The sequence below is a fragment of the Rhea americana genome, unplaced genomic scaffold (assembly GCF_003343005.1).
Source record: "Rhea americana isolate MKP2758 unplaced genomic scaffold, rheAme1 scaffold_86, whole genome shotgun sequence".
NCBI classification, from domain to species: Eukaryota; Metazoa; Chordata; class Aves; order Rheiformes; family Rheidae; genus Rhea; species Rhea americana.
In genome coordinates this window covers 1,965,547-1,993,113 of record NW_028187044.1, presented here as the reverse complement: position 1 = coordinate 1,993,113, position 27,567 = coordinate 1,965,547, and the positions used below count along the sequence as shown (strand labels likewise).

General features: G+C 38.3%; 1 protein-coding gene across 2 annotated transcripts; it reads left to right on the top strand.

The window, feature by feature from the left end:
- Nucleotides 1-245: 245 nt before the first annotated feature.
- OPN4 (opsin 4) lies at nt 246-25,130 on the top strand. Of its 2 annotated transcripts, XM_085323731.1 has the most exons (12): nt 363-389; nt 8,766-8,908; nt 10,856-10,989; nt 12,698-12,901; nt 14,770-14,941; nt 15,793-15,957; nt 18,803-18,910; nt 20,041-20,221; nt 22,915-23,067; nt 23,532-23,597; nt 24,061-24,103; nt 24,943-25,130. In XM_085323731.1, exons 1-12 carry the CDS (start codon nt 363-365, stop codon nt 25,128-25,130), a joined length of 1,584 nt encoding a protein of 527 aa, XP_085179857.1. The 2 variants fall into 2 exon arrangements, with proteins under 2 accessions (XP_085179856.1, XP_085179857.1); XM_085323730.1 differs by lacking the exon at nt 24,061-24,103 and having other exon boundaries at nt 246-389; nt 23,532-23,600; nt 24,939-25,130.
- The last annotated feature ends 2,437 nt before the right edge of the window (nt 25,131-27,567 follow it).

Below are 27,567 nucleotides of genomic sequence, written 5' to 3'. Positions count from 1 at the left end.
CCGACTGGGCATGTGCAGACCCTGCAGGCTCTTATATTTAAATGGAAGCTGCTGCTGCTGCCCTTTGCTAAGCTGGAGATGGAGAGACGCAATCTGAGGCTCCAGTGAGAAACTCCGCACTGGATTGAGATCCATAGTTCCAGAGAAGAGAATCTGACAATCTGCTTAACACACAAAAAGGGGAAGCTGGGCTGATTTGAGTTCAGAGGAGAGCTTTTCTTTTTTTGCTGTTGCTTAGATTTTGCATGAATAGTCAGCGCATTCAAAGGGAGATCTCTTGTTCCTCTGAGGACCCCAGCTGCACCAAAATTGTGGAGTCCCTCAATGCATGGAATGACTCAGAAGCCAATGCCTACAAACGGATGGACCTGCCTCTCAGAGCCCCGACAGTAAGTGTTCTCTATGACTAAAACCTGATTCAAGTAAATGCCGGTAAAGCTGGCGTTTACAGAACTTTAAATGAACATTTAAGATGCATGTACACATTCAACGCTGCAATGCAATAATGAACAACATGAACAACCATAAATGCTTTCTTTTTRTTCCTTTAACTCTTTCTTTGCTGCAGAATCATAGAAGCAGTGTTTGTCAGCAATGTTACATGGGCAGAAGAGAGAGAGGAATGTTTAATGTCAAAGTACACKGAATATGTTGGAAACTATCAAAACAGCATGTTCTTGTATGTTAAACAATTTTTTTAGCARTTCACACATGATGGTCTCTTGTCTGATTATTCAAGATGGGAAATTTCTGTCATTTCTGTAATAGCCTATAAATGCAGCGGAGCGCTTCTGTACACGTTAACRAGACGTTATTTGCAGTCACGGAAGAGAGCTTTTCAGAAGTTTTCTTCCAGGTAAGTTCGATCAAAGCTCTTTCTCAGTTGCTAAACACTAAATAGAAAGAAAATTTCCTTGAGAGCATGAAGATGGGAATCTGTTGTACTGAAACATCAGGACAGAATTTCCTTAGGCTACTCAAGTTCTCCATCCTACCCCAAAAGCTGAAGCCAAAGGAATTTAGGAGTCCTCCTCCTGCTGGTGTATCCCTGTATAGTGTTACAGTTTTGTTACCTGCTGTTTATACGAAAGTCTCTTTGAAAGACAGGAAGAAAAAAAAGACCCAGGCTAATATTTAAAGTTTGTAAAGTCTGAAATATAACTTAAAATGTTGGTGAGGACACACCACATATTTTGGCATGACCCACATAATACAGAGGCCAWTTGCAAAAACCGTACAAGTTTCAAAAATTCTAGAAGTCTATATATATAGGATGCTTATGCTAATTATAATAAAGTAGTAAATATTTCATTATTTGCATAATAAAAAGGATATTAAAAAATTTTTTTAGTAAAACATGGATATGCAGTGTACTACAGGCAAATAAACAGGCAAGTGTGGTGAGCCAAGGAGCTTACAAACTAAATTAGATAGATAACATAATGAAAGAGGATAGCAGAACACAGCAGGGAAGGAGAAGAGGGACTAGAGAATACATAGCAAAATGGAAAAGGATTCTGGGGATAGAGTGATTTAGATTGTAAAATTCAAAATGATTTTTCTCCTTATTCKGCTGAAGGAGGTTATTAGCTGTCTGTTTCCACTCCTTAGGTAAGTGATTCTCTTTTCAAACTCTTGCATTTTAATTTGACACAAAGATTGGTTTAAGAGCGTTTCAGGACTGAAAGCAATATGTGTTGTTTGTGGATGAGATTTAATCCGGAAGCCAGGATACAAAATCTGCTATCTAAATTGCTCAACAGGACAAAAATCATTCATGGAAAGCCCTGCTGCCTATTGGAAACTGAGGCTTAGCAGTTGGCGTCACTCTGCTGAAACCATAATTGAGGTGGGATTACACTCCACTTTGTGCTGCCTGTCATCACAAAGTGTCTATAGAGGCAAGCTCAGAAATCAGAGCAAGGAACGATGAAGAAAAATAAGTGTTATCACTTGTCTGAGGCCTCTTGTAGGTAGGCAGTACAAAAATTGGCCTCCAGAAGTTCTAGGAGATTCCAGTATTTCTGCTATTTTTTTCTAGGCTATATGATTTGTTGTAACGTAAAAAGCCTAACACTAACTTCAGTAGTATATGCCACACTCTCGAAATCAGCAACCCCCTTACCTGTGTTTCTAGGAAAACCCAGAACAAAGAGACATGCTACATTGCAAAGTCAATGTGGAACTGCCAACGCTTGTGATGCTTTTGGAACTGGTCTGTATTTTATTAAAATAGTCATTCTGCACAACCACTGACTACAGCTGAAAAGCTAGATGAATCCCTGAGACATAGCAGTCTCTATTTCCCCTTTCTTGTCTTTTTTACCCCAGTTAAGATACATCTATCTAATGTCCAGGTAGAAGCAGCTGAAAAAAACCCTCGTTCTAGTCTTTTTTTGTTGCTGACTCTTCACTATCACACAAATTAGTCAATCAGAAGCAGCTCTGAAATATTTTCAATTCTTAAAACGATGTCAGGAGGATTTATTGTTTCCCTTTAAATATAAATTAAACCTTGCCTTATACTCTTGCCATCAGGATAATGCGAGGAGTGGGCTTTATTAAACATGATTTACGTTCAGCACAAGTATTTACATGCACAGCTCTGCTCCTGCCATCACCACTCTTACTTTAAGTAGGAGTTCAGTAACAGATTTCCAAAAGAAGAGTAATTAAAAGGTAAGATTTTCTTCCTGATCTGAAAAAGAACATACTCTTTTTCCCAGTAATAACTGCACTGCAATCTTTATATGTTCACTTAAACAATTTTTTCATGTCATGAGATGGAGGACTAGGACTTTCAAAATGGATATGCGTTCTACTAGAACTTATTCCTAGGTGAGCGCGTTTGATTTTTTTACAATTTTGAAGTCACTAATTAAAAACACTCTCTTTAGGAAAAGGTATATAAGAAACACATTCCCAAGATGGAATGGATCCGGATATCAAGGATTCCTGGGTTATATATCCAGTCTAGACTTACTTCCAACCTGGGCAAATCATTTAGCAATCAGTGATTTTGTCCTAGCCTGTGAAATTGCTTTACCCTTTTAACTTGCTCTCAGGGCCATGTCCAGGGTCTTGACAAGCTTCATGGAAAAACACAAGCTCTGTCTTTTGTGGATATTCTCTGGGGCTGAACGACACTTACCTCTTATCTGTTCGCACCAAGTGTAAGCATAGCTGTACAGATGTGAGCCTGTACTGCTCTCCTTCCCAGAGACATGGGCTGGCTCCTCGAATTAGCCTGCCAGGAAGAATTCTGCTTCCCTTGTAACCAGCTGTGATGGCAAGCAATAAATATGAAGCAAGGCTCCATGCTGTGCTGCTACTCCCACAGACATGACCAGAGCAGCAGGGATTTAGACATATTTATCCAACTAGCAAGAATTTCTTTCCTACCTGCTAAAAAGCACCCGAAGTTTGTAAATCTCAGTGCTGAATAACTAAAAACATGCTCAGTTCTGTTTTAGCTGTTTTGTTACAGATGATAAACAAGCACTCCTTTAGGGAGGAAAATACTCTTTCTTYATCCCTTGCCAGCACAGTGCTATCTATGTTCCAGCCTGGCATCCATTTCAGATTTACTCATTTTATATTTTACTTAGTAGAAACAAGCCTATCTTGCTTATCCCAAACTCCCTCAGAACTACAAGCATTTTAAGAAGGCAGACTATGCATTACGCCTAGCTATTTCCTTCTTTTTCTAGTGTTCCACAAGGACACACTTAAACCTGCTGGAAGGAAATGCACTAATATGGAGCAACCTCCCTAACTTCTTGCCAATAACTCTACGATAGTTAGAGGGTTAGTAGGACTTAGAAAAGGATTACACATGTATTTCAATAATAAAAATATCCTCCATTAAGATTATCATTTCAAAGGGATAATAAACCTATTTTAGGGTACAAACCAACTCCTAAGACTCTACGGTGAAAAGGAAATTCCCAGATAGCTGTTCACTATGCCAACTTTGCAGCTCTGTCTTTAACATTGTCTCCCATAACATCCTCACAGGTAAGCTCAGGAAGTGTGGGTTAGATGAGTAGACAGCAAGGTGGATGGAGAGCTGGCTGAAATGCAGAGCTCAGAGAATTGTGCTCAATGCTGCAGTCTAGTTGGAGGCCTGTAGCTACTGGTGTCCTCCAGGGGTCAGTACTGGGTCCAGTCTTGTTCAACTTCTTCATCAATGACCTGGATGAAGAGACAGAGTGCCTCCTCAGTAAGTTTGTTGATGATGCTGTTTGCTTTGATCTCTAGGAAGAGTGGCTGACACACCAGAGGGCTGTGCTGCCATTCAGAGAGACCTGGACAGGCTGGAGAGTTGGGCGGAGAGGAACCTCCTGAGGTTCAACAAGGGCAAGTGCAGAGTCCTGCACCTAGGGAAAGATAATCCTAGGCACCAGTACAGGCTGRGGGCTGACCTGCTGGAGAGCAGCTCTGCAGAGAAGGATCTGGGAGTGCTGGTGGATGACAAGTTGACCATGAGCCAGCAAYGTGCCCTTGTGGCCAAGAAGGCCAATGGTCTCCTGGGGTGCATTAGGAAGARTGTTGCCAGCAGGTCGAGGGAGGTGATCCTGCCCCTCTACTCAGCCCTGGGGAGGCCTCATCTCGAGTACTGCGTCCAGTTCTGGGCTCCCCGGTCCAARAGAGACATGGAGCTCCTGGAGAGAGTCCAGCGTAGGRCTACGAAGATGATCACAGGGCTGGAGCACCTGCCCTATGAGGAACGGCTGCAAGAGCTGGGCCTCTTCAGCCTGGGGAAGAGAAGACTGAGGGGGGATCTTATCAATGACTAGAATACCTTAAGGGAGGGTGTCAGACTCCTTTCAGCGGTGCCCAGCAACAGGGTATGAGGCAGTAGGTAAAAACTGAACCACAGGCAGTTCCACCCAAATCTAATGAAAAACTTCTTTACTGTGAGAGTGACGGAGCCCTGGAACAGTTTGACCAGAGAGGTTGTGGAGTCTCCTTCTCTGGAGATATTCAAAACCTGCCTGGATGCAACCCTAACATGCTCTAGGTGACCCTGCTTGAGCAGGGGGGTTGGACTAGATGATTTCCAGAGGGCCCTTCCAACCTCAACCATTCTGTGATTCTGTAAAACATTCAGTCGTGTCTCCAGGCAGACTAGTGTTCTCTSAAGTGGTCTGAATCAGTGTGGCACCTCCTGAACACCTTAACAAAACATAACTATCCACCAGATTCTGCAACACTATGGAGTAAATAAATTAAAAATTGTAATGGCTTGCCTATCAGAGATTAAAGCCACAAATYATTTTGCAGTCCTAGCAAAAGGCTACTTTTCATCTATACCCCCAAATATTACAAAACCTGCTTTTAAGCATGCCTAAAATACCATCCATGCCTAGAAGTCTATGTTCTCAAGCTGCCCTTCAATACTGACTGTGAAGGGATTTATTACTTTTCAGTTACTTCCTTGATGCTTTCCACAGTTTGCAAGACTGTTTTGTTTGGCAGCTTGAGAGATGTGCAATATTTACACTGACGGACTGTCAGGAAGTTGGTGCTTCCAAAGGAATTGTTTCTACAGAATTAGTAGTAGTCCAAGCCACCCTCAACACAGTAAGCCTGTAGGTATACTGGCACCCAGTAGTCCACTGCCTCCAATACATGTTATCTTTGTTGGCCCAGGAAAGCTGTAGTGCACTGTCCACCAACTGAAACCAAATACAGACAAGAATTGTAAATTGATTTCTTGATTATCCTGCTGATTTGACTTCCTCAGACACTTTTTCTACTCCTCCTTTTGTTTGATATACCTATCCCTTAGAAGACTGAGGGATGAACTCAAGAGAGGTAYGTGTTTTCTTCTAGAGAGGAAGCTATATGTACACAGCTCACTGATGTGTCTGGCGTGCTTAGGACCTCTCTGATGCCTTCTGAGTCAATGAATACTCTTCTATTGACTTAAAGGAGCTCTGAATGAAACTTTTATTTCCAAYAAAAACTCTGAAATGACTTTTTTTAATAATTGAATTTATTTTTTCTTAGAGAATAGCCAGCATTGGACCCTGTGGTGAAAATCCCAGGCCTACAGAAGTCCACACTAAAATGTGAATCTATTCCTCTTTGACACTGACCTTTTCTCTTTCCATCTGTTATCATTATTTATGTCCTATCATTCCTCCAGTATAAATATTGTTCCTATATTTTCTTAAGATTTGACATTTCTGTTGACCTTGAACTTGTTTTACTCCGGAAGTACTTTTAAAGTCTTCTCCTGTCCTTTCGATAACCTTTTCTTCTATTGTGACTTCTCTTTATATTTGTATTTATCTTTCTAATTTTTATTTGTTCTGAGTCTTCCACAAATATAGTTCAAATTAAAGCCATTTTTAATGTGTTCTTTGTGCCCAGAACAAGCTTCTTTAGTTGCTTCATTTCTGTTACCTTGATTCAGTTCTAATTAAATGGATAGCTGAAAGGATACTCTGAAAACACTAGAAATCTCCATTCCAGTAATAATCACGATTCTCTGTAGAGAAGCAGTTAAAAAATGTTCCAGTCACAAGGCTAAGTAAAAAACCTCCAAACCAAAAAGCAACTGATCTCACAACTGATCTCATTTCTTTAAAACAATTTTAACTCAGACTCTCACTCCACTTACATGGGATTTTATGTTACTTTACTGGCAGTAGGTTAAATATAACAATTTCTACTTAGGCAAAATTGATGTTTATGATGTGCGGCCAATTTATATTTGCTGAAGGAACCTCAACAATAGATTTCATGGCTCTGTCATTCAACTAACATATTAACCTTAATGCAATAGTAACATTTTGCTCCAAGTATAGTAACTGCCACAGCTACATTTTCCCTAAGATCAGACTACTTGTCTGGTATTTCATCCCTGCTAATGTAGGAACCCAAGGAACACATTCATGTTGAGGATTGCTGCAGGTCCATCTTCAGGACACAAGCAAAGAAAATCTCTTCTAGAATTCCAAACACTGCTGGGGTCCACCTCATGCAACTGCTACACTGGTTTTAAATATTGTCTGTCTATTAGCTTTACTTCAACCCAGTCTCACAGATTTACTCAGAAGTTATGTCTGCCCGTTGTCTGAAAATATCCATGTCCTTTGATAACTGGGCTGTTACAGGAGGCATTTCTGACTTTCACCCTAACAGCAGAGCCAGATGGTAAGATGAAGCTATTAACACAACTGTAGTGAAACAGTAAAACCTTAAATCTACTTCTAGGCACCTTCTTCCTTTACTACCAACAACCTTCTTTCTCCTAGAAATGGGTACAGAGGATAGTTGTAGCACCATCTGCCAGTAAAGGTGATTGGAAAGAATATAGCCACCTCCATAGCATGACTTAAGCTTAGCACAGGCACAGACAGGCAGTTTGCTTGTCCTAGATCCTAGGCCACAAGTCAGGTTGACAGTATTCACACTAAGCAGGTTATAAACGATCCAAAATATCTGCTGGGCTTTGCTCAGCCCTGGCGTGATTCTCACAGCTCAGTAGGTGAGAAATGCCATGGCCGCAGCTTGCAGGTTTGTGTTATGGGCAACGGTCATGGCATGCCGTTCCAGAGTGACTGCCATCCTGAAAAGTCAGGTTATGAAGAAGAGAGAAGATTTGTCTGTTGAGATATATGAGGAGTGGACTTGGTATTTTTCATGGCATTAGTTGGTCGGAGCTGATGCCAAGACACATGTAGGATGGTGGCAGTTACACGGAAGTGAGTGTTTAAGTCTCCTTGCCTTACTTTGTATCAACAGGCAGCAGAATGCTGACAGTTTGGACAGCTGTTCCCCGTCCTCTTCCACTTCTGTCAGGTCATCCTGCTTTCTGCATGTCGCCTTCTTGTTTGCTTTATGACTCAGTTGGGAGCACTTGGTTTAAAAAGTCTTTATGAYTCCTGGCACTTGCAAGAAAATGTTTTAAAACTATTATTATTTAAAATGCTATAGTCATCAGAATTGCCTAGTGAATTTCAGAACAGTTCATTAATAGGTAAGACACAAACTCTTTCATCAAACTTTCATCATTGCTTTATCACAAACTTCACAGAGAGAAAAATATGTTCACTCTGTCCAGAGTGAAAAGAGAACTTGCACATAAAAGACACAAGCTACTTTATAAAAATTCTTTTGTRTTTTAGTTTTTCTAACTGTTAATTTAGTTTGTAAGACTTGCTTAATGCTGTCAGGCTTTTGGTTACTAAGTCTCAAGGGCAACTAGCAATTTAGTGTTAGTTATTCAATGGGAGAAACAAAACAGGCATACTTCTACAGGATTAAATGCATATCTATACATAGATCATTTCTACTTAATTTGAGAAGTCTAGCCAGGACTACAGAGAGGACAACAGAAATCACACTTCAAAAGTACAGAAATTTTCCTGAAATGAAAATTGCAGAAAATTTACTTGCTGTTAAGTATGGCATTACTTGATGTCAGAAGCAACACAAAGGATCCCCCTCTGTCTCTCTTTTTCTCTTCCATATTCCTGTTTCTTTTTGTTGAAACATACTGGTTTTCTTCACCAAAAGGCTAAACAACAGTAAACATCTAAAATACCCTTTGACCTTTGCAGTGCTGATGGTGTATTTATTCTCGGGAGACGATCAACAATAAATGTAATTTGAAAGCAATTTGCTTATTCTGACCTTTTTTGCTTGTTGGTTTTTGCCATTCTTGTCCACTTCCTCTTCTTGAGAAGAAGCATGTGCCAGCTTACTCAGTCAAGTCTGACAGTACCTGTGAATCTTTGCTTACTCTGTAGAAAATGACCGCACAAGATGTTCCTCGTGCCTTTCCAACAGTGGATGTCCCAGACCATGCCCATTACACGATTGGAGCAGTCATTCTTACAGTGGGAATCACTGGAACTCTGGGTAATTTCTTGGTCATCTATGCTTTCTGCAGGTAACTCTTTTGTTTGGGTATTGTTTCAGCACTCACATGGATGGGCTTTAACAGCATTGTGACTGTGTTCTGCAAATGCACTGCAGAACCTCATTATAGCAAAATGTACTGAGAGATACTTCTCCAGGAAAAAAGTGACAACCTGCCATTTCACTCTGATTTCTTCCCATTAACCATGGTGTGTTAGAAAAACAGAGGAAGAACCATGCAGATGTTCCAAGCAACAGAAAAGGAGTCAACAGAAAACATTCAGTCCACTTTCAACTATTGGCTGTTCTGCACTGGACTGATGGGATGTTTTGCTCCTGCCTCTTCCACATGACTTTTCTATCTTACATAGAAAAGACACATTACTTACTTCTCCTTTGCTCTGTCTCCCTCTTGTCCCTTACTGGCTATGAACTTCCATCACATTTACTACCTTTTTGCTTACTTCCTGTTAACTAAAGCCACATCCCAACTTTTATATCCAAAGGAAATCTGATCTCTGACCACAATGTGATATTTGCAGCATTCCTATTCACTCATCTGGTTTCTGTTCTGTTGCACTGGGGCAGAGATCACCTACGTGATGTCTGGGCCAGTGAGGCCCTACGTTTTGATTGGTCTTTAGGCACTACTGTAATAAGCCTAAATAATAACAATTATATGATAACTTTTACTGTGTTAGCTTAAATCCYCGGGGTGTGGGCCAAACTAATCTTGGTTGAGAGGCTGTATTTATCTGGTGAATTAAACAGTAGATTAYGAAGTATGAGATAGTGGCAACTTTTCCCAGGCAATCTCGTATTTTCTGTTAGGTTTGTAACAGAAAATAGTGTGTGCATTCCGAGTAGGTGCCAATGCTTTGGTGTGAATGAAACAGGACAGAAACGGTGCTGGCATGTAGACTAGGTATGTGAGAGAAGGACATGGGGTAGCTTAGTTCTCCAGCTGGTCCCAAACAGGAAATCCAGTCACAGCAGCTGCAGTTCCAGTAGAGGACACAGAGGAGAATGGCTTGTTTTTATTTCAGGTTGTTATGAATATAAGAAGGGATACAGATAGCAAAGCAATGATGACACCAGAAGTGTCTTAAATARTGGCAAAACTCTAAGTGACAGACAGCTACCTAAAACAGAATTATGTTCAATAACTCTGTAGACTAATGAACAAATATATGCGCCCCCTTAAGCATCTACTACTACTATCTCCTTCTCCTAAACTGACACTTGGGGGATGATAGACCTACTGATTACAGATCAGTGCAAGGAACCCATTATTTATTTTGATACTTTTCAACTGTATCTAAGACAAAATTTGAGAAAGGAGCTAGAAAGCTATACTGAACCCAGAAGAGCTCTCAAGTGAACTTGTATGTGTATGCTTTAAGGCACTGTACTCTACCATTGTGAATAAAATATGCAAACAGGATACGCTAAAGGCTGGCTATTGCTCTTTTCAAAGTCAGTGTCTGGTCCAGCAAAATGAGTGTTGTGGAGAAGAATTAATATAAAACAAAATGCCTGATGTGGTACATAGTGAGTTTGCTTAATCCCTGTATTTGGAAGTCACTGCTGATCTTGTCAGCAGTGGAAAAGCCCCCTTCCCTCCCCCTCAGCTCAGCATGACCCAGATCCAGTAAATCCATAGAGTACATCAACTTTAATTTCCTGTTAGTCATGGACATGCAGTGCACTGGGTCAGGATATTTAAAGAACAATGTGGTCTATCCCCATCACTGAGCTGGTTATCAAAACAATCCTCTAAAACACACAGGAGTATAAAGATTTAAAATTGAGCCTTGCTTGTGTTCTCTTGCTAGAGAAACRAGAAGCACTCTGCTCTAGCTTGTTATGTAGTGGGCCTAGATATTTGTGAACCTTCCAAGGCTCACAGGAAAGAGTAACAACATAATTAACTGGGCAATGGAGTTTAGCCACATTCCTTACGATCTTTTCTTTCTAGGAGTAGGAGCCTTCAAACGCCAGCCAACATATTCATCATCAATCTAGCTGTTAGTGACTTCCTGATGTCCATTACACAGTCTCCATTTTTTTTCACCAACAGTCTCCACAAACGCTGGATTTTTGGTGAGAAAGGTCTGTATACACTATTTCTAAGAAATTAGTATGTTCTTATGCTAACAGTAGTTAATAAAGTATTTCCTAGTCCTCAGGTACTTCATTTTTGCAAACTTGAGAACTTTCTCTGAACTATTTTCTGTGGAGGCAATAAATACATTCCCACCAYGGAGAGGAAAATTACATTTATGAGATAAAAAGCAGGCATTGGTAATGTGACACATACGACTAGTCCCATATTGCCAGTATTCTTTCCCAGAAATCTCGTAATTCAGTTACTGGCAGAATTTTACAACAAAGGAGTATCAACTCCCAACATACAATTTAATAGCTTCTCTAGGTAACTTGCTCAGGGAATTTCACTGTAAGGCCTCACAAAAGTGAGTTTTCACAACAAAATATTAACTGAACATTTTCTGTGCATTCAGCAAATGTTCTTGTGGGAATCAGGGATAATTTATAACTTATAAAAGATAGCTGGTCATCGCTATATGACAACAGTGACTAGAATGTCTGACCAAAAAATTCGTGAGCATTTAGAAAAAAACCCTTGCTCCCTGCCCAAACCCATTTACAATCTAAACAGCCAGTATCACATGAAAGATTGTTTCAAGAGATTCAACCAGACGAGGAGAGATGGTTATTAACTCTTTCAGCTGTCTCTTAAAAAACAAAGTGTAACAAATCTTTAAAGCTGCTCCTTCTTATTATTGTTGGGTTTTAACCCTCATCTACTACTTCTGTCAGCATTTATAGGTGCAGTGAGTATAATGCATGTCAATCAAACTTTGCTGAATCATCCTTCTCTCATTCCTGGCTCTCCAGAATCTAAAACCCACCCCTTGATCTGGCAGGTTGAAGGCTACCCATCCGCAGAAAGGCCTCAGACCCAGCTGAAATTTTAGTGAGACTTAAGTCAATAGCAAAATTGCTGCAGACTTCAACAGAGCGGGATTTTCATCTTTGATATAGGACATGTATGTACAGATCAAACAGTCCTAGCAAGTCATGCTCAATAATGTGCAAAAAAGCCTGTGGAACATCTTCCTACACACCTTTAGCAAGTGGAAGACTAGTCTTTGCCTCCTGACCAGATATGGATAGAGAGGAAGGTCAGAGAAGTAAGGTTGCTATTTTGATCAGAGATGATCAAAAACATGTATTTTTGGCTTCCATGAAGTGTCTAATTGAACACATTAAAAAAAGGCTTCTAAGCATTACGTTGTYTGAATAATTAAAAAATCAAACTCATGAATATATTTATAGTCTAAATATTTACTCCAGTTACGCTGGCCTTTAGATATAAATGATTCTATGGTATCAAAGTAGCTTCTATGATATCAAAGTAGCTATAACATATTGTTAAGCAAAATAGTTCTTTCCAGGGGAGCTGAAGTAAAACTGGGAGTCAAGCAAGATGCCATGGAACTGCTGAAATGTTCCCATTAGAAACATCAGAAGCCAGTGAGTGAAAATATCTTATAATCTCCAGCAATATGAGCAAACAAAATCTTTAAATTTTTTCTCCATGAATTATGTTATTAGCAAGATAGATAGTAGCTCTGGAACAGAATTACAACTGCTAGAAAACTGAAGCTCCATTGCTTTAAGAATTTCAGAAAACACTAGTTCAAAGGGAACACAGACTTGTATTCTCCCAGAAATGGTTTCTTAATTAGAAAGGGTAGATTAATTTCACTGCTTCTTCTGTTATCTTCATTGAAAGGCTGTGAGCTGTATGCCTTCTGCGGAGCTCTTTTTGGCATTACATCTATGATCACTTTGACGGTGATTGCCCTGGACAGGTATTTTGTCATCACAAAACCTCTGGCTTCTATTGGAGTGATGTCTAAGAAGAAGGCACTAATAATCCTGGTAGGAGTCTGGCTGTACTCTTTGGCTTGGAGTCTCCCACCATTCTTTGGATGGAGTAAGTGAAATGGAATAAAAGTTTGTTTGCCTCATAGCACGGGGAAATGACAGATTAAAGACTGATCTGTTACAGGTGTAGGAGAAGGGTGAATTAAGGGCTTGCATGTTAGGCTTGAATAAATCAATTTGAGGAAGATTGCTAGATACGTATCAAAACCAAGGATCTCGAATCAGAAGAAAAACAGTGTGTGTATCATGGTAAATTATATCACACTGGCACTTTTCCCTGAACTCCTTACTTATGCTATAAAGAACAGTAGATAAAATCATGGCCAAAGTTAATGAAAAATGGGTTTGTCTATTATCCCATACCTTCCTCTGTTGAGTCGAACTAAACAATATGAAGTAAAGGTGAAATTAATAAATTTCTATTTTTTTCTGATGACTTTCCTCCCAAASGTGCTGTGTAAGAGAGTGCTGGCAATCCGAATCTCTTTATTCATATAAAAGAGGAATACAGTCTGAGTGTTTTGTGCAAGTACGTCTTCAATGTATCTTGACTGTATTCTAGAAGGGCAAATTGCACTAAGAGTTGGTCACATCATCCAGATAGCCATTGGTGTCTGCACTAAGGCTTCCAGTAACGATGGCATTTAGTAATAAATAGGTAACTAATTTGCTTTTATAAATGTAACTTTTATGCATGGAAATTGGAGCACATTTACAGCATCTTGATCCTTACTGCTTATAAAACAGAGTTTTTGTTACTCTTCTCCATTTGAATCTGTCTCAGTACTATTAATTCATTTTCCATGAGTCATCAGTTTTCAGTCTCTACGTTAGAATGAACTTGTCAGTTAAAAACTCTGCCGATTATTATGTTCTCTAATTTCAAAATAGAATAAATACGAGCTCAACTGAGGTGAGAATATTGCAATTTTTTTTATTTTCCTAAMGGATGTTGCAACAAGCTCCGTTGCTGAGTGGAATTTCAATTGATTTTTCTGTTCCTGTTTTGTTATGGTCATTCTGGCTCCCCTTAAACATGTAGCATGCTAAGCAGACATATTGTGGTATTTGGAGAAGCAGCCTTCAGTTTAATTAGAAGATTTAAGAAGAGAATTATGGTATATAGTTTTAGATGCTAGAATCTTAATGTCAGAATGCAGAATAATTACTTGAAGGGTATTAAGTTTATCTTGTAATTAGAATCTAATAGTATCTGCAGTACTACCTCTCATAAAATAATTAGATGTATGTGGGAACATCTGGTACAATATATTTAAGAGTTAGTCCAACAGAAAATATCACTGTAAAGAATGAAAATTAAAATAGAAAGGTAAAAATACATTGCTGTTGACAATTCCTTTATTAATAGTTTGACAYTGTTTCTCTAAAGAGATTGTATTTCGGGCAGAATCTTATGTATRTGTGATTTTTCTTTCACATACACTTGACTTTATTGCACAACAAAACTAATTTAATCTGCACAATAAATCTCTCTTCTTTGCACAAGACATTTCCCTAATCTACAGAACTTAAAAGGAGGYAGCCACTGCAATCAGTTTTATTTCACTCCTGGGGAAGAGAGCAACTTATGAGAAAACGGAGGTATTGGAAAACAACATGGGTCTGATCCAAGTCGCACTGAAGCTTTGGAGACACCTTTTGACGATGCTGAGTTTTAAATCATATTCCAGAACTAAAACAGGATGATTCAGTTAAATACAATAGGGCAACAGAGTAAGAGAAAATAAAAGGAGGTGATTCAAAAGAAGAGTTGTGTATCCTTTTAAACTCTTTTTCCCTCAAAGAGAATAGGACTAAGTCCCTCATTATTCYGAGTATCCTTCTCTTACTTCTGCACTTGGAATATTTAATAAGTATCACGTCACGGCTTAACTCTTCTCCTGTCCTTCTTTCTAGGTGCATATGTTCCTGAGGGTCTGCTGACTTCCTGTTCCTGGGACTACATAACTTTCACACCATCAGTCCGTGCCTATACGATGCTGCTTTTCTGCTTTGTCTTTTTCATTCCTTTGATTACTATCATATACAGTTACATATTTATCTTTGAGGCCATCAAGAAGGCCAACAAGTAAGTAGCCAACAGTCTAAGTTTCCATTCCTTAGTTTGACTGCTTCTTAAAAAAAAAAAAAAAAAAAAAAAAAAAAAAAAAAAAAANNNGAATTTATATCTATTACTGAGAAAGGAAACAAAGTAAGAATTCTGTCAATAATCAATATAGTAAGAAGTATGATGCTTAAAAGGATTATTCAGGGTTCTGAATTTAAGCCACAGCCACTCAGTATATTCACTAATGATTCAGAAAAGGATATGAGTAGCAGCCTGAGAAATTTAGATTAACCAACTCTGAAAAGAAATACCAAAGAGCTATCAGAAACACCTAGTAACATTGCATCAACAACTATTCCACAGAAAAATGGAAWTGAACTGCAAATTCCATGTCTGACAAAGAGCTAAAGGAAAGTAAAAAATCTAATCATAGGCCTCTGAAACAAWAACTACTGGTGTAAAAATTAAGGCGAGTGACTACCACAATATCTGTAATCTGTCCCATTGACTTCAGCGTATCTAGTCACATTATCTAGCAATTTCATAGTGAGAATAACGAATCCAAAATCTGACCAAGGGAAGCAAAGGCTTTGCCAGTGTATTTACTTTAGTATCACTCAATGAGCTCGAATTCCTGATTTATCTGGAAATACTTTCAATAAAGGACTATTTTCTGCACTGAAGCAAAAGGGAATTTTGCCATTAATTGGTGCAACAGAAGTGCATTTTAATTGTGAGGAATTGGTCACATACACATTAAATGCATATGACTTTTAGCATGAACTAGTATGAAAGTAATTGTTTCCCCATTTTATAAAGTTATTTGGTCAACCCTACCTCCCTTTTTACTGTAATATGTGTATTTCTCCTAGGTCTGTTCAGACATTTGGATGCAAACACGGAAATAAAGAGTTCCAGAAACAGTATCAGAGGATGAAAAATGAGTGGAGGATGGCCAAAATTGCACTGATAGTCATCTTGCTTTATGTCATTTCCTGGTCACCATACTCTGTTGTTGCTTTGGTAGCTTTTGCCGGGTAATTACAAATGTATCAGCAAAGACACATTCAGTGAAAGCACGAAGTGTGAAATTGTAAAAGGTGCAATGGATAAAAGTCAATGCTACCTGCCAACTCTAATGCCTGAAGTGCATTCAGAACATACACATATTCAGGAGTGACATTTAACAAATGAGGCACATGCTGACTATGATTTTTTCCTTAGTTTGACTTTTAAAACAAAACAAAAAAAAAAAAAAAAAAAAAAAAAAAAAAAAAAAAAAAAAAAAAAAAAAAAAAAAAAAAAAAAAAAAAGGAGAGAGAACAGGAAGGTTATTACTAGCAACATAAGAAATTATGCTGATGATTTCCAAAGGCAGATTTTCTATGCAAGGGTATTTGAACAATCTAAATTTTATTTAGCGTTCTAAAGCGGAAACAAGAGGGCAACCCCRTACCCTCACCAAGAGGCTTAATTCTTTTTCTCCACTTCTTCTGTTTATACATTTATTTTCTTGTGTTACATCAAACTTCTGAAATTCTTTACATGTATAAGCAACATCAAACTTATACAGTACATATTTGCATTGGGGAGCTTTTTGCTGCTGAATCTAAAGATCTTACATATCAATCATCTCAGCATGTCCTTTATCTATTTAATGGTCAGCATTTTGTTCAGTATTTTCAACAGAAACACAATAACTAATACAGTGCATGTACATAGCTTGATATCACACTACTGTTAATACAATCCAGGCACAAGCAGGCTTGTTGAAAGTCAGGCTGTTTTGCCTCTACGTGCATATTTCTCCCAAGTTAACGTGTGACACTGAACAAGCCTCTTCATCTTCCTGTGCTTCAATTCAGCATTCCTAAACCAGACCTGACTATCTGCTTTAGAACATCTTGCCAAATGCAAAGAGTTTGAAATACTCAAGTGCATATGTCAGCATAAAACACTTACCTGTCATTTTCTAGTCAGAAATAACAAGTACATCTTCTTATCTTGACACAAGATAAACTTACTTATGATGGATGCATTTTGGGTAGATGAAGGGTGGTGACTGTTGTCATACACCTAAGGAAAGGGCCATGCAGGGAAAGGCAGCTTCCTAAATTCTAAAAACTTTTCCTTAAGAAGAAAAAATATTGCCTAAGAGAATAGGATTCCCTCCTATTAAATTCAGAGGGGCAATTCCAAGCAGCAGAAAACATTTTCTCCATGGAGATAAATGAGTTCCTCCCTCAGGAACTTGAATCTCTAGGATGTTTCCAATACAGTCAATCCARTGTCACCTGTCTCCCATCACAGGGAGACTTAGGTATTGGGTATTCAGCACTGGTGATGTGTSACCAGCTAGAGATGAAGGAAGAGCAAGAAGACAAAGAAACTCAAAAGAGCTACCCTGCAGCACCACTTACTCTACAATATCTCAAAAAATCAGAAGATGCTTTAAACTAAGCATTGTAGCCATGTAGAACTGCCAGGCTGTCCTRTATGATTCAGTATCTACTTCAGGAAGATCAAGTGCCTGATGAACTTGAATTCTAGTCCGTGTCTCACACTGACAAATACTTGAACAAATGGCCAACTTTATAWCTACACAGTATCTGACAAATCAGCATTTGCAAATTTTGCTCATAAAGGCATCTGGTGAGCAGTAGAGCTCCATTCAGCTTGTTTTCTATTTCTGAATTATGCCTTTTGGGCAATCATAGTTAAATTTTTCAGAGATTAATATACCAAGCCTGGAGGCCTTATGTTAACTTTTATTACAATGAACTCTGATAAAATCRGTGTTTGTCACAAATGGGAATCTGATATGCAGTCTGTAGCTACAGTCCTGGACTAAAACCTTCTCCTCTGACAGAACAGCTTACATGGTAATGAATAAATTTAATTCCTTTAGAAGATGCTTTGGAAGGGATGCTTTGGAATACCAACCTAGCACATAATCATGCTAATATTGTTGGTGTCCAGGTTCTATAAAAGTTTTAATTTATGGGAGTGGTGAGCTTAAACCAAGGCTTTTGCCATTGTTTATTTCTCTTAGCTGAATTCTCCAACAGTCTCACCAAAGCACCAYCCCTCTCATCTCAAGAGGGAATGAAAGTCCATTCCAGCAAGGAAAATTTGCCTGATATACGCTGCCTGTGTTATTTTGGTCTRAACTGATTTATTGACTTTCTTCTGACCACAAATATATGGGTTACTTCAGGTTATCTTCAAATTTACTGGCCGACACCAGCATGGCAGATAAAAATCAGTCATTACTTTATCCTTTAGAGGCACATCACCTGTAAATATGCATGTCACAGYAACACATAAGCCTAGCATGTGACACCTGAGGACACTTCCTTTCAGTTTTAGTTCAGGTCAGGCAAAAAATAAAGTCTGAATGGAAAACAGATTTATTCATATAYCTGTTACATATTTCTCTTTTCTGATAATGCTTCATTCTGCATATCCATTAAATTCCACATTACTGAAGATTAGCCTGACTCAGAAGATTAATCTGTTGAGTTTGGAACAGATACTCCAATGAACATGTATTCATGTGTACGCAGGCTAACTGTCCCACATTGTTTACTCYTGGGTAAACAACATGGGGGTTACCACCATCTTGAGTCCTAGTAGAAAAGCATGGCAGTGCCCAAGAGAAACACCAAGAAAATCATGTTTCTCAGAAATGCAATTAGCCTGGGGCTGATTTCTGCAGGCCAACTATGTAAAATTGGCCCACTTGCTGTTYAGATACAGAATCCCCTCTTTTACTTCATTTGGAGCACCAACAAAGCATTGTCTCTTCAGTATATTACTGTGCATASATTACCTAGAATTCACTACTAAAAATTTATATATAATGCATTTGCATTACTTTAGGTATTCCCACATCATAACACCATTCGTGAACTCCATACCAGCTGTGATTGCCAAAGCTTCTGCCATCCACAACCCCATCATTTATGCCATCGGTCACCCCAAATACAGGTGAGTTTACTCTTATTAGCTATATTTAATACAGTACAGATAATCAGACAGTAACTTTGTTACTTATGAGACCAGTACTTGAACTCTGTTTCACCTGCTCATTTTACCTTCTCAAAATAGCCTCTTCCTCCCYCAAAAAACTTCTCAATGACAAATAAATGTCAGTGGAGTTTGTACRTGGAACAAATTACTGTGCAGATGGGAGCTAGAGAATGCTGATCTGTACTTTTTGATCACTTGRTAGAAGATAGAGACCTTCCCCTGCTCAAATCAAAGCACCATAAAATTCTTTTAAGTATCTCCATGGGAGATGACATTTGTCAGTGTTGCAAATAGCAGTTTGTAAAATTAATCAGGCTTGTGAGAGAGCAGTTCAATAAAAGAATCCAACTCTTTCCTATTTTGTCTTCCCCACCTTTCTTTAAGTTTCTGTATTTCAAATAGTATTTCTTCTGAGTTGTAACATCTAAGGTCATTACAATATCAAATGCAGATGCAGGCTGTGGGATCTGAAGGATGGCAGCAAAGCCAAACATACAGTATYGTTTCATGCTTTACAAAGACTTACTGGGGAACTGGGTAGAAAACATGCAGACTTAGACTTTTAAGTAGGGAACACTGGGAGGCAGAGCAAAACAATTTCCTTGCACTGCATATGATGAAATGAACACTGTAATGTAACTGTACATTTTGTACAACTGTACAGATACCAGGCAGACAGATGCACAGAAGGAAGCTAGGATAGCTGCTTATGGGAAGATTAAAATAATTCATTACGTTGTACTTCTGCAAGGTTCCACTTAAAGGGACAGAATTCTGTATTTGCCCTGATGAAACTGAAAGCAGATAAAACATCATTTTAATAGCTCCCTTCCCTCAGAAGAGTTATATTTTGATGTCCTTATCCCCGCAAAGCAATAAATTTGAATTCCACAGAACATTGTGAATAAGTGATCTTGCACAGTAATTGCACAAGAGATATTGGATATCTGGAAAACTCTTTAGTGCCCTCAGTAACTTTTCAGTCCATTCAGCATTAGTCTACCTTTTGGAATAAATGCATTGTTTATGGTGACTGGATTTTTGTGCTAACAAAGGAAATCTGACTGGTTCTACTTCTCGTCCATTAGAACAGCCATTGCAACATATGTTCCCTGCCTTGGATCCCTGCTGAGAGTTTCTCCTAAAGACTCCCGGTCTTTCAGCAGGTATCCCTCCTCCAGACGATTCACCATTACCAGCCAGTCTTCCGAGATAAGCGCGCCACAGAAAGGAAAAAGGCGACTATCTTCTGTCTCAGACAGTGAATCCGTAAGGAAGACACTTCCCATACATGCATTTTTAATTACAGAGTAATTAAAATTCACATGGAGTCCTTCGAAGTGGCAGACGATTTTGATGAAATGCATTATGCTGCTTGTTACAAGAGCTCCAGAGAAAGTAGAGGGACAAAGAGAAGTAAAAGAAGGCTGAAGTGTAAAAACAGAATGTAAATTCTTCTATTCTTGGTGTTTTGTAATTTTCAAGGAAGAGTGGAAAGATGAAATAACAGGAATTTTAGAAACTGAGGGAGGCGTGTAGTAGGAATATCCTTGAAAGCCTGACTGTATTTCTAGGATGCTGCTTGTCTGACCACAAATTTGGAGTCTGGATATACAAAAAAAGAAATCACTGTGAATGAAATATTTTTYAGTGAAAGCAAGATTATAAAGAAACAGATAATAGCTTCTGAAGGTGACAAGGGTTGTATATGGAAAACCATTAATCATCATTTTCAGAYAAAACAAAAAATCCATTACAAAACCATTTTTTTCAGAAAACAGAAGCTTACTGCTGTCAGTCTAACTGAAGCCAAATGTTTTGCATAGCAGCTGGAAACTAGTGAGATGTTTGGAGTCCCAGGCTCTCTCTTGCTTACTAGAAGCACRTTAGTATCCTCTATGCAATTGTTTTAAATACAATTTCCAAATATATGAAAAGGTCATTGTTTTCTCAGTGATTTTTTTCATAGTCAAGCTAATCCTTGCATCAGATCCAGTCAAGCTCTGCATTTTGACAGTTTTTAACAGTGGTGTTTCAATTTCTTTATATGCTGTATTGTTTAGCTTCTGAGTCCAATCAAAATGAAATTCTTCTGGATAAGAGCCACCATTCATCTTGAATGTTTTTAAATTGGCTAATTAAAAGTGAAACATTTTTAATTGTGAATCCTGACTCATTACAAAGAACTGACTGGAAATTGTTTACTTTTCTAAGGGATTTTCTAAGGTACAAAATAATTTTGTGTCCACAGGAATATAAAAAATTGCATGAAGATAATTTATCAGCTGATAAATTAAAATTCTTAAAAAACAGACAGACTCCTTCAGTAATGCTACGTGCTCTGTTCCTACTATCAGTGCGGAGGGAGGGAGGAACCCTATAAAAAATTTAACACTTATATTTGCCCAGGAAAGCAACTCTTAATATTTAAGGAAAAACAGTGGAATTGACAGCAAAAATTACCCCAAGTAAAACAAAACAAAACAAGCAATTGGTATACTTCACTCTAGAATATTCTGTAAGCCATGGGTAAGACTTTATTTTGTTCAGAATAATAATAGAGACAAGATTTTCTAACAACAGTATGTATGTTCCTTAACATTTTGAGTTGACCATAGAATTCTCTGTATCAGCAAGTAATATCAGGTCAGCTGAAGTACGGGGCTCAAGTTTAAAGCAAACAGACAAGCAAAATTATCTGCTTCAATGCCCACCAATAATTTCTTTTGTTTCTACACCGTATTTAGATCAACTAGGCTTAAGCTTTCTACACATGCATTCACAACGCAAAAAGGCAATATACATGCTGCCATGTATTCTATGTCAAAGTTGGTCATCAAACTATAATTAATTATGGATTGCACAAGCTGCTAAACTATCTTTTTATACTCTTATGGATGCAAAGTTATTTTATGCCTTCAAAAAGTTCTTTGCAAAGAGAAGGAGCTAATAAGTTCAGCAACAAGTGAGGACTGGTGATTAGAAAACAAAGTTGCTTCCATTTTACAGTTCAATCAAATGAGACTGTAAGTACTAACGCGCTTTATACCTGGATGCAGAAAATACTCTCGTCCAACATCTTGCACTTCAGCAGGAAAGTTATGTTTAAATTTTCCTCCTGGATATTTCATTAACCTTTTCTTAGAAACCTTCTGTGGAGACATTTCACTTTGTAGATTGCCTTCATCACTGCTTCCCTAGTAGTTAGAAAGCTGCTTCTTAAAATACAACCTTGATTGTCACTGTTGCAAATTAAGTGTATTTTTTTCCTTCCCCTTCTCCTTCCCCAGAGGTATACAGAAAAAATGATCCTGATCCTCCTTGGAGCAATTAGTCTGTTATGTATTAAAATTCTTCTACAGCATCTTCACTTGGGATTCTCTCTCCATAAAACAGGCTCAACAGACCAGTTCCTTCAATTCCATTGTAGTCATGTTTTTCTGCACCTCTTTTTTATTTTCTTCTTTGGAGAGAGTTTATCTATGCTCTCTCCAAGTAAGGTGCCCAAAACTGGACACAGCAACCCATGTTAGACTTCATTAGTACTGAGTAAATGGGGACAGCTATATTCTCCTCTACGCCATGCTCCTACCAGTACTTCACAGAACATGTTGGTTTTTATAACATACCACTGTTCCTATGTGACCCACTGTATCATAGTAATCTTACTTCAGCATATTACTGCCAAGCTCATTGCGTATCTTTTCATTTCTTACATGTAGTACTTGAAATCTATGAAAAAGTAAGTTGAATTTTAGACTTAAAAGACTTGATAGTTTTGTTTGTACCAGTTATATGCAAAAGAATTTATTACGCTGCACATGACACAGCTTTTGTGAAATGTCTTTTATAAAATGTCTGTCCCTCTTGTAATTTCCGTCTAAGTAAAGCTGATTTTCACAGGACAAATTGGCTGGAAATCTACAGAACCTAAAGTGATTGTTTTTGTTGTACCATTTTAGGGCTGTACTGATACAGAAACTGGTATTACTACTGTGATCTCCAGACCTCCTAGCAGACAGTTTTCCTATGAAATGGTAAAAGACACAAATCAAACTAGTGACATGAGAGCCAAACCTAAAGCAAAAAGCCATGATTCTGGGATTTTTGAGAAGGTAATAGACTGTGTGACATCTAAGTTCTCAGGCAACTGGTAGGTTAATCTGCACATTTTATCATAATTTGTCATGAATGTTCCTGCCTAGAAGATGGGGATAACCTATGAATTAACACTTTGAGGCTGTAAAATGTCCTTAACTGGTTCATTATCCATCTGTCTTCATTGTATTTCTGGCATTGTTGTATTGAACTTAGCACCTGAGGGTTCTATTTAAGTTTGTATTCAGTAATAATTCCTTTTCAGTGTGCAAGTTACTTATCTTTCTGTTGTCTCCCCATTTGTTCTAAATGAACAAATATAGTTACTGGAGAGATAGAAAACAAAGCTGTCCTCAGTCTATCGCTACATTTCAGTCCTCTGCTGTCCCCTTTTTTCCCCCACCCCTTGCATTTCAAACTTGATGGCTACTGTGACGTACCTGTATGTCACTTGTCTTTCTTTCCTGTGTTCTTCTTTCAGACGTTTGTAGATTCTGATGACATATCCATGGTGGATCTGAATGTCACAGAGTACACTGCTACACCTGCTGTAAGAGTTATTATTTTAGTATTTGCCATGGGTCTAACTGAGCAAATAAAAAATAATGACATTTTCTTGCACTCTTGGAGCTTAAATTAACTCATTTTTTGAGATGCAAAAACAAGATGATACTCCCAATGGAATATAAAAAAAATGCTGCAAGTGGTAAAATGTATTGCTGAAATTAATCAGAGATTGATGGAGAATATATGTACTACACAGTTCCCCTTAAGTCCAACTTCTTCAAGGAACTTCAATATTTTCATTCAGCAGGTTCCCTGAGGAGGTCTGTCTGTGATTTCCTTAGTTGATCATGGAAGTCCTAATTTTGTGCCACATTTTATATAAATAACTGACGGGAAGATACGCCATTCAGATAGCTGTCCTTCTGAAACAGCCATAGTCTTGTGGAAAGTACTACTTTATAAATTGATATTGTTAACTGTTTAATATTCTCTGTTTTGGGTAGGGCCAACCAATTAAAACATGCAACTTGCATGAAACTCGGGTAAGTTTTGGAAACATGCCATAGCACTTATTCAGTAAGGGATTGTCCCAGTGCTTCTCTTTTCTTCCATGTAACAAAACTACATTATATTGATATTTTTTTGACATCTTCCCCAAGTGAGTTAACCTGAGTCTTGACAGATGAGGAAACAAGAGAGAACAGTTGCCAGATGAAAGCAAAATGGGAGCTAGACAGTTTAATCYTTGCAGTATTAATCACAGTGTAATATAAACATTTTAAAWTAACTCTGCCTTGTTAGTAGTGATCTTTACAAGCTATTGCTAGCCTCATCCTAACACTCTCGTTTTTTGGTCCTGTGCAAGTCACAGCTAGCATTCCTACTGTCAAAATAAGCTAATAAACCTTCCCGGCAATTCCAGTTTTCACTCTTTTCTCCAGTTTGATTCTCCTTTCAAAATTTCCATGTCATGATGAACCTAAACAGATGTCACCTTGCTTATCTCAATTTCTTAATGTAGGAATTGTTTATTTCACTGAATTCATAGACTCTTTGAGCACWTTCTCAGCACTTTTGTTCACAGATGAATGTGCTGTTATTAGCCTGGTCTTTTACCACAGATGACCAGACTCTGAAGTAGCAAATGCAAAGTCTGTGCTTTAATAACCTCTTTAACAACAGTTTTCTCATAAGGTACTTGTGAAACATTCCAAAATTGTTCAGTTCTACCCTTTCCACAATCCTTTAAGTCTGGCTTTGCATTAGTTCGGATTGTCAAAGTGCTTATCTAAACATACATTGCTTTTTCATAGATGCTGCAACCTGATCTCATTTTAGACATCTGTGTTTTCTATCTCTCTCAAATCCTTGTATGCTTTAGACAGGTGAAAGCCTGAATGGTATCGGACTAAGAAAAGGAGAGTCTCACCAGAGACCATCTGCAGCCCAGATACCCAGCATTCTAATAACATACAGCAATGTCCAAGGAGTAGAGCTACCTTCTGAATATAGCTCTGGTTTCCTGTACCCTAAGATGAAGAGCCACAGCCAGAAAAAGAACTCCAGCAGCTAAGTGGTGGTGCAAAACAGCGTGTCAGCTTAGTTAGTTAGTATCTCTGCAACAACCGTGGATCAGCTGAATCCAGAAAACCTTCCTATCCTGTTCTGATATGCTCCTACAGAGACACAACACAGGACAAGCAAAGATAAAACCAAGGGGAGTCAACTTTTCTGCATGAGAGCTCTTTCCAGTGGTTCATTTCTTGATCCGAGTCACATCATAATTCTATTACTTCTTCTTTATGCAGCTCATGAAATGATTTCTTTCACTTTGATTTTACTCTGCTCAAGTATATACCACCACTGTATAGATCTTACCTACCAGCCTCTTAAGATTAATTTGGGAGGAAGAGGAAATACGAGATTCACAACTGACTTTTTTCACTTAAGTAAAAAAAAAAAAAGAAATATTTTAAAAAAACTTAATCACACAGTCAGTGCTCCCTTCTATCATTAACAACACGTTTTCCCTTATTTTCTGTACAGTATAGTTGAAAGACAATGCACTTGAGCAAAAGTCTGAAGTATTGGATCTTTATTTTAAGTTCTGAGACTGTGAAGGAAGGGAAGGGAATCACACTGAAGACAAGCCTATGCTCCTTTCCATATCTAGATTCTTTTTCTGACAGTTATTTAGACAGCAGCTCAACACAATTTAGCTAACCTCCTCTGAGCAACAGGTATGTACCAGAAAGCTCTTCTTCACTTCCCCTTAGCAGGTGTCAAGAATGCAGAGTTCAAAGCAATATATGTAGTGAAATGTCTTATGGTTAAGGAAATACAACTGACTTCCAATTCTTCAAAAGAGTTTACCTTTAGGTGTGCTTTTCTGAAGTAAACCTTAGGTGGAGAAGGATTAGTTGCCCATAAAGTTCTGTTTTACAGACATGGGGAATCCACATCCTCTCCACATCAGCATTTTAATTTTTGCTTTCTCTATCCAGTAGTATCCATATTGGCAAGGTCTTCTCCACAGTGACTACATCCAGTGAATTGTACTTACTCCTCCAGAAAGGAAAGGAAACAGTTCTATGAAATAGTAATTTTTTGCTTTTCTCTGGTGCTCGTTCTAGGACATGAGAATAAATGGAGGGAATTAATCTACAATCCACAGGAGTTTGCAATCCAACAAAAACGAGATGTAGTCAGTCTCAGTGGGGAATACATACTTTCTGAGCACAAGACCAAAGGGCACAAAGAACTATTGAAACAGTTCTTTCCTGCAGGCACCCTCCCCTCCAAGGGAGTACCTTGCAGGCAGGGAGGTAGGGAGTACCTACCCTCCAAGTAATTCTCTGCTTATTCCAAAGAATGGAGGGAATCCAGCAACTAGTTTTGTTCATCAGAAACAGCCTTAAAACAAAAATGCAACAAGCTCATTTCTAAAAAAAAAAAAAAAAAAAAAAAAAAAAAAAATTACAGTAGGTCCCAGGAGATTTGGGGCACGGACTTGGAAACTTATCTCAAATAGGGTTATTACAACTAAAAACCGAATAACGACTTCCACAGCAGCCAAATTTGGGATCATGAATGAGTAGGCAGTTCAGGCAGGTAATAAAATGCTAAAAGAAACAAGCTGTTGAAAATCCAAGATGTTTTTATGTAAATAAAATCATAGGTATTAGAGACGGAAAAGAGCTCTTACATTTCCTGCCTTTACCTACCACAACCGGATATTGTCTTCACACAGAGGACAGTACAAACTGATTATATATTCAGCTAGCAATAAGGAGGGGAAAAACATAYCATCTTCAAACAGGAGCTCTGTTCAAAGATATTCATCAAGTCTGCAGAATTTCATTACGATCTATTGTTCAGGTTTTTAAAATCTGAAAACATGAAGCCGCAATTCTTCCCCACCTTTGTCATGAAGGCCATTCACACCAGCGCAAAACGGAAAGCAAACACTAGCAAATGGGAATGCTTTATTACTGCCCATTTCACAGGGGTAGCAAAGGCTGGCTGAACCTGACAAGAAAATGGGTCAAAGCTCAGACATGCTGTATCACATGTTARTAAGATGCATTAGGGTATGGTATGTGTCTCTCAAGCTAACCTCTTTTCTCCTGTTATAATTTCATTCCCAGAAGTAGTACTCTTGAAGACTGTACTCTGCATTCTTCTGCATTCCCTTCCAATTTTAGAGCACATAAAAAGAATACTTCCATGGCTACAAAAGGCTTATGAATCCACAGCATGTTGTTCTCTATATCCTTCAACTCCAACATGTACTAGAGATTATTTTGTATCTATAAAAAGAACTACAGCTGTTAGTGCTTGTCTACTTACAAAAGGCTTGAAAAGCATGTATTAATYAGTGAGAATTGGTTCTGGAGCATTTCAAACTTCTTGTGTGTTCTCCTTATGTACCTTATGCAACTTTACCTTCCCCTCRCTTCTACTGAGACTATGAAAATCATTCAGGGGAAAGCCTACAAAACTCACTGCAT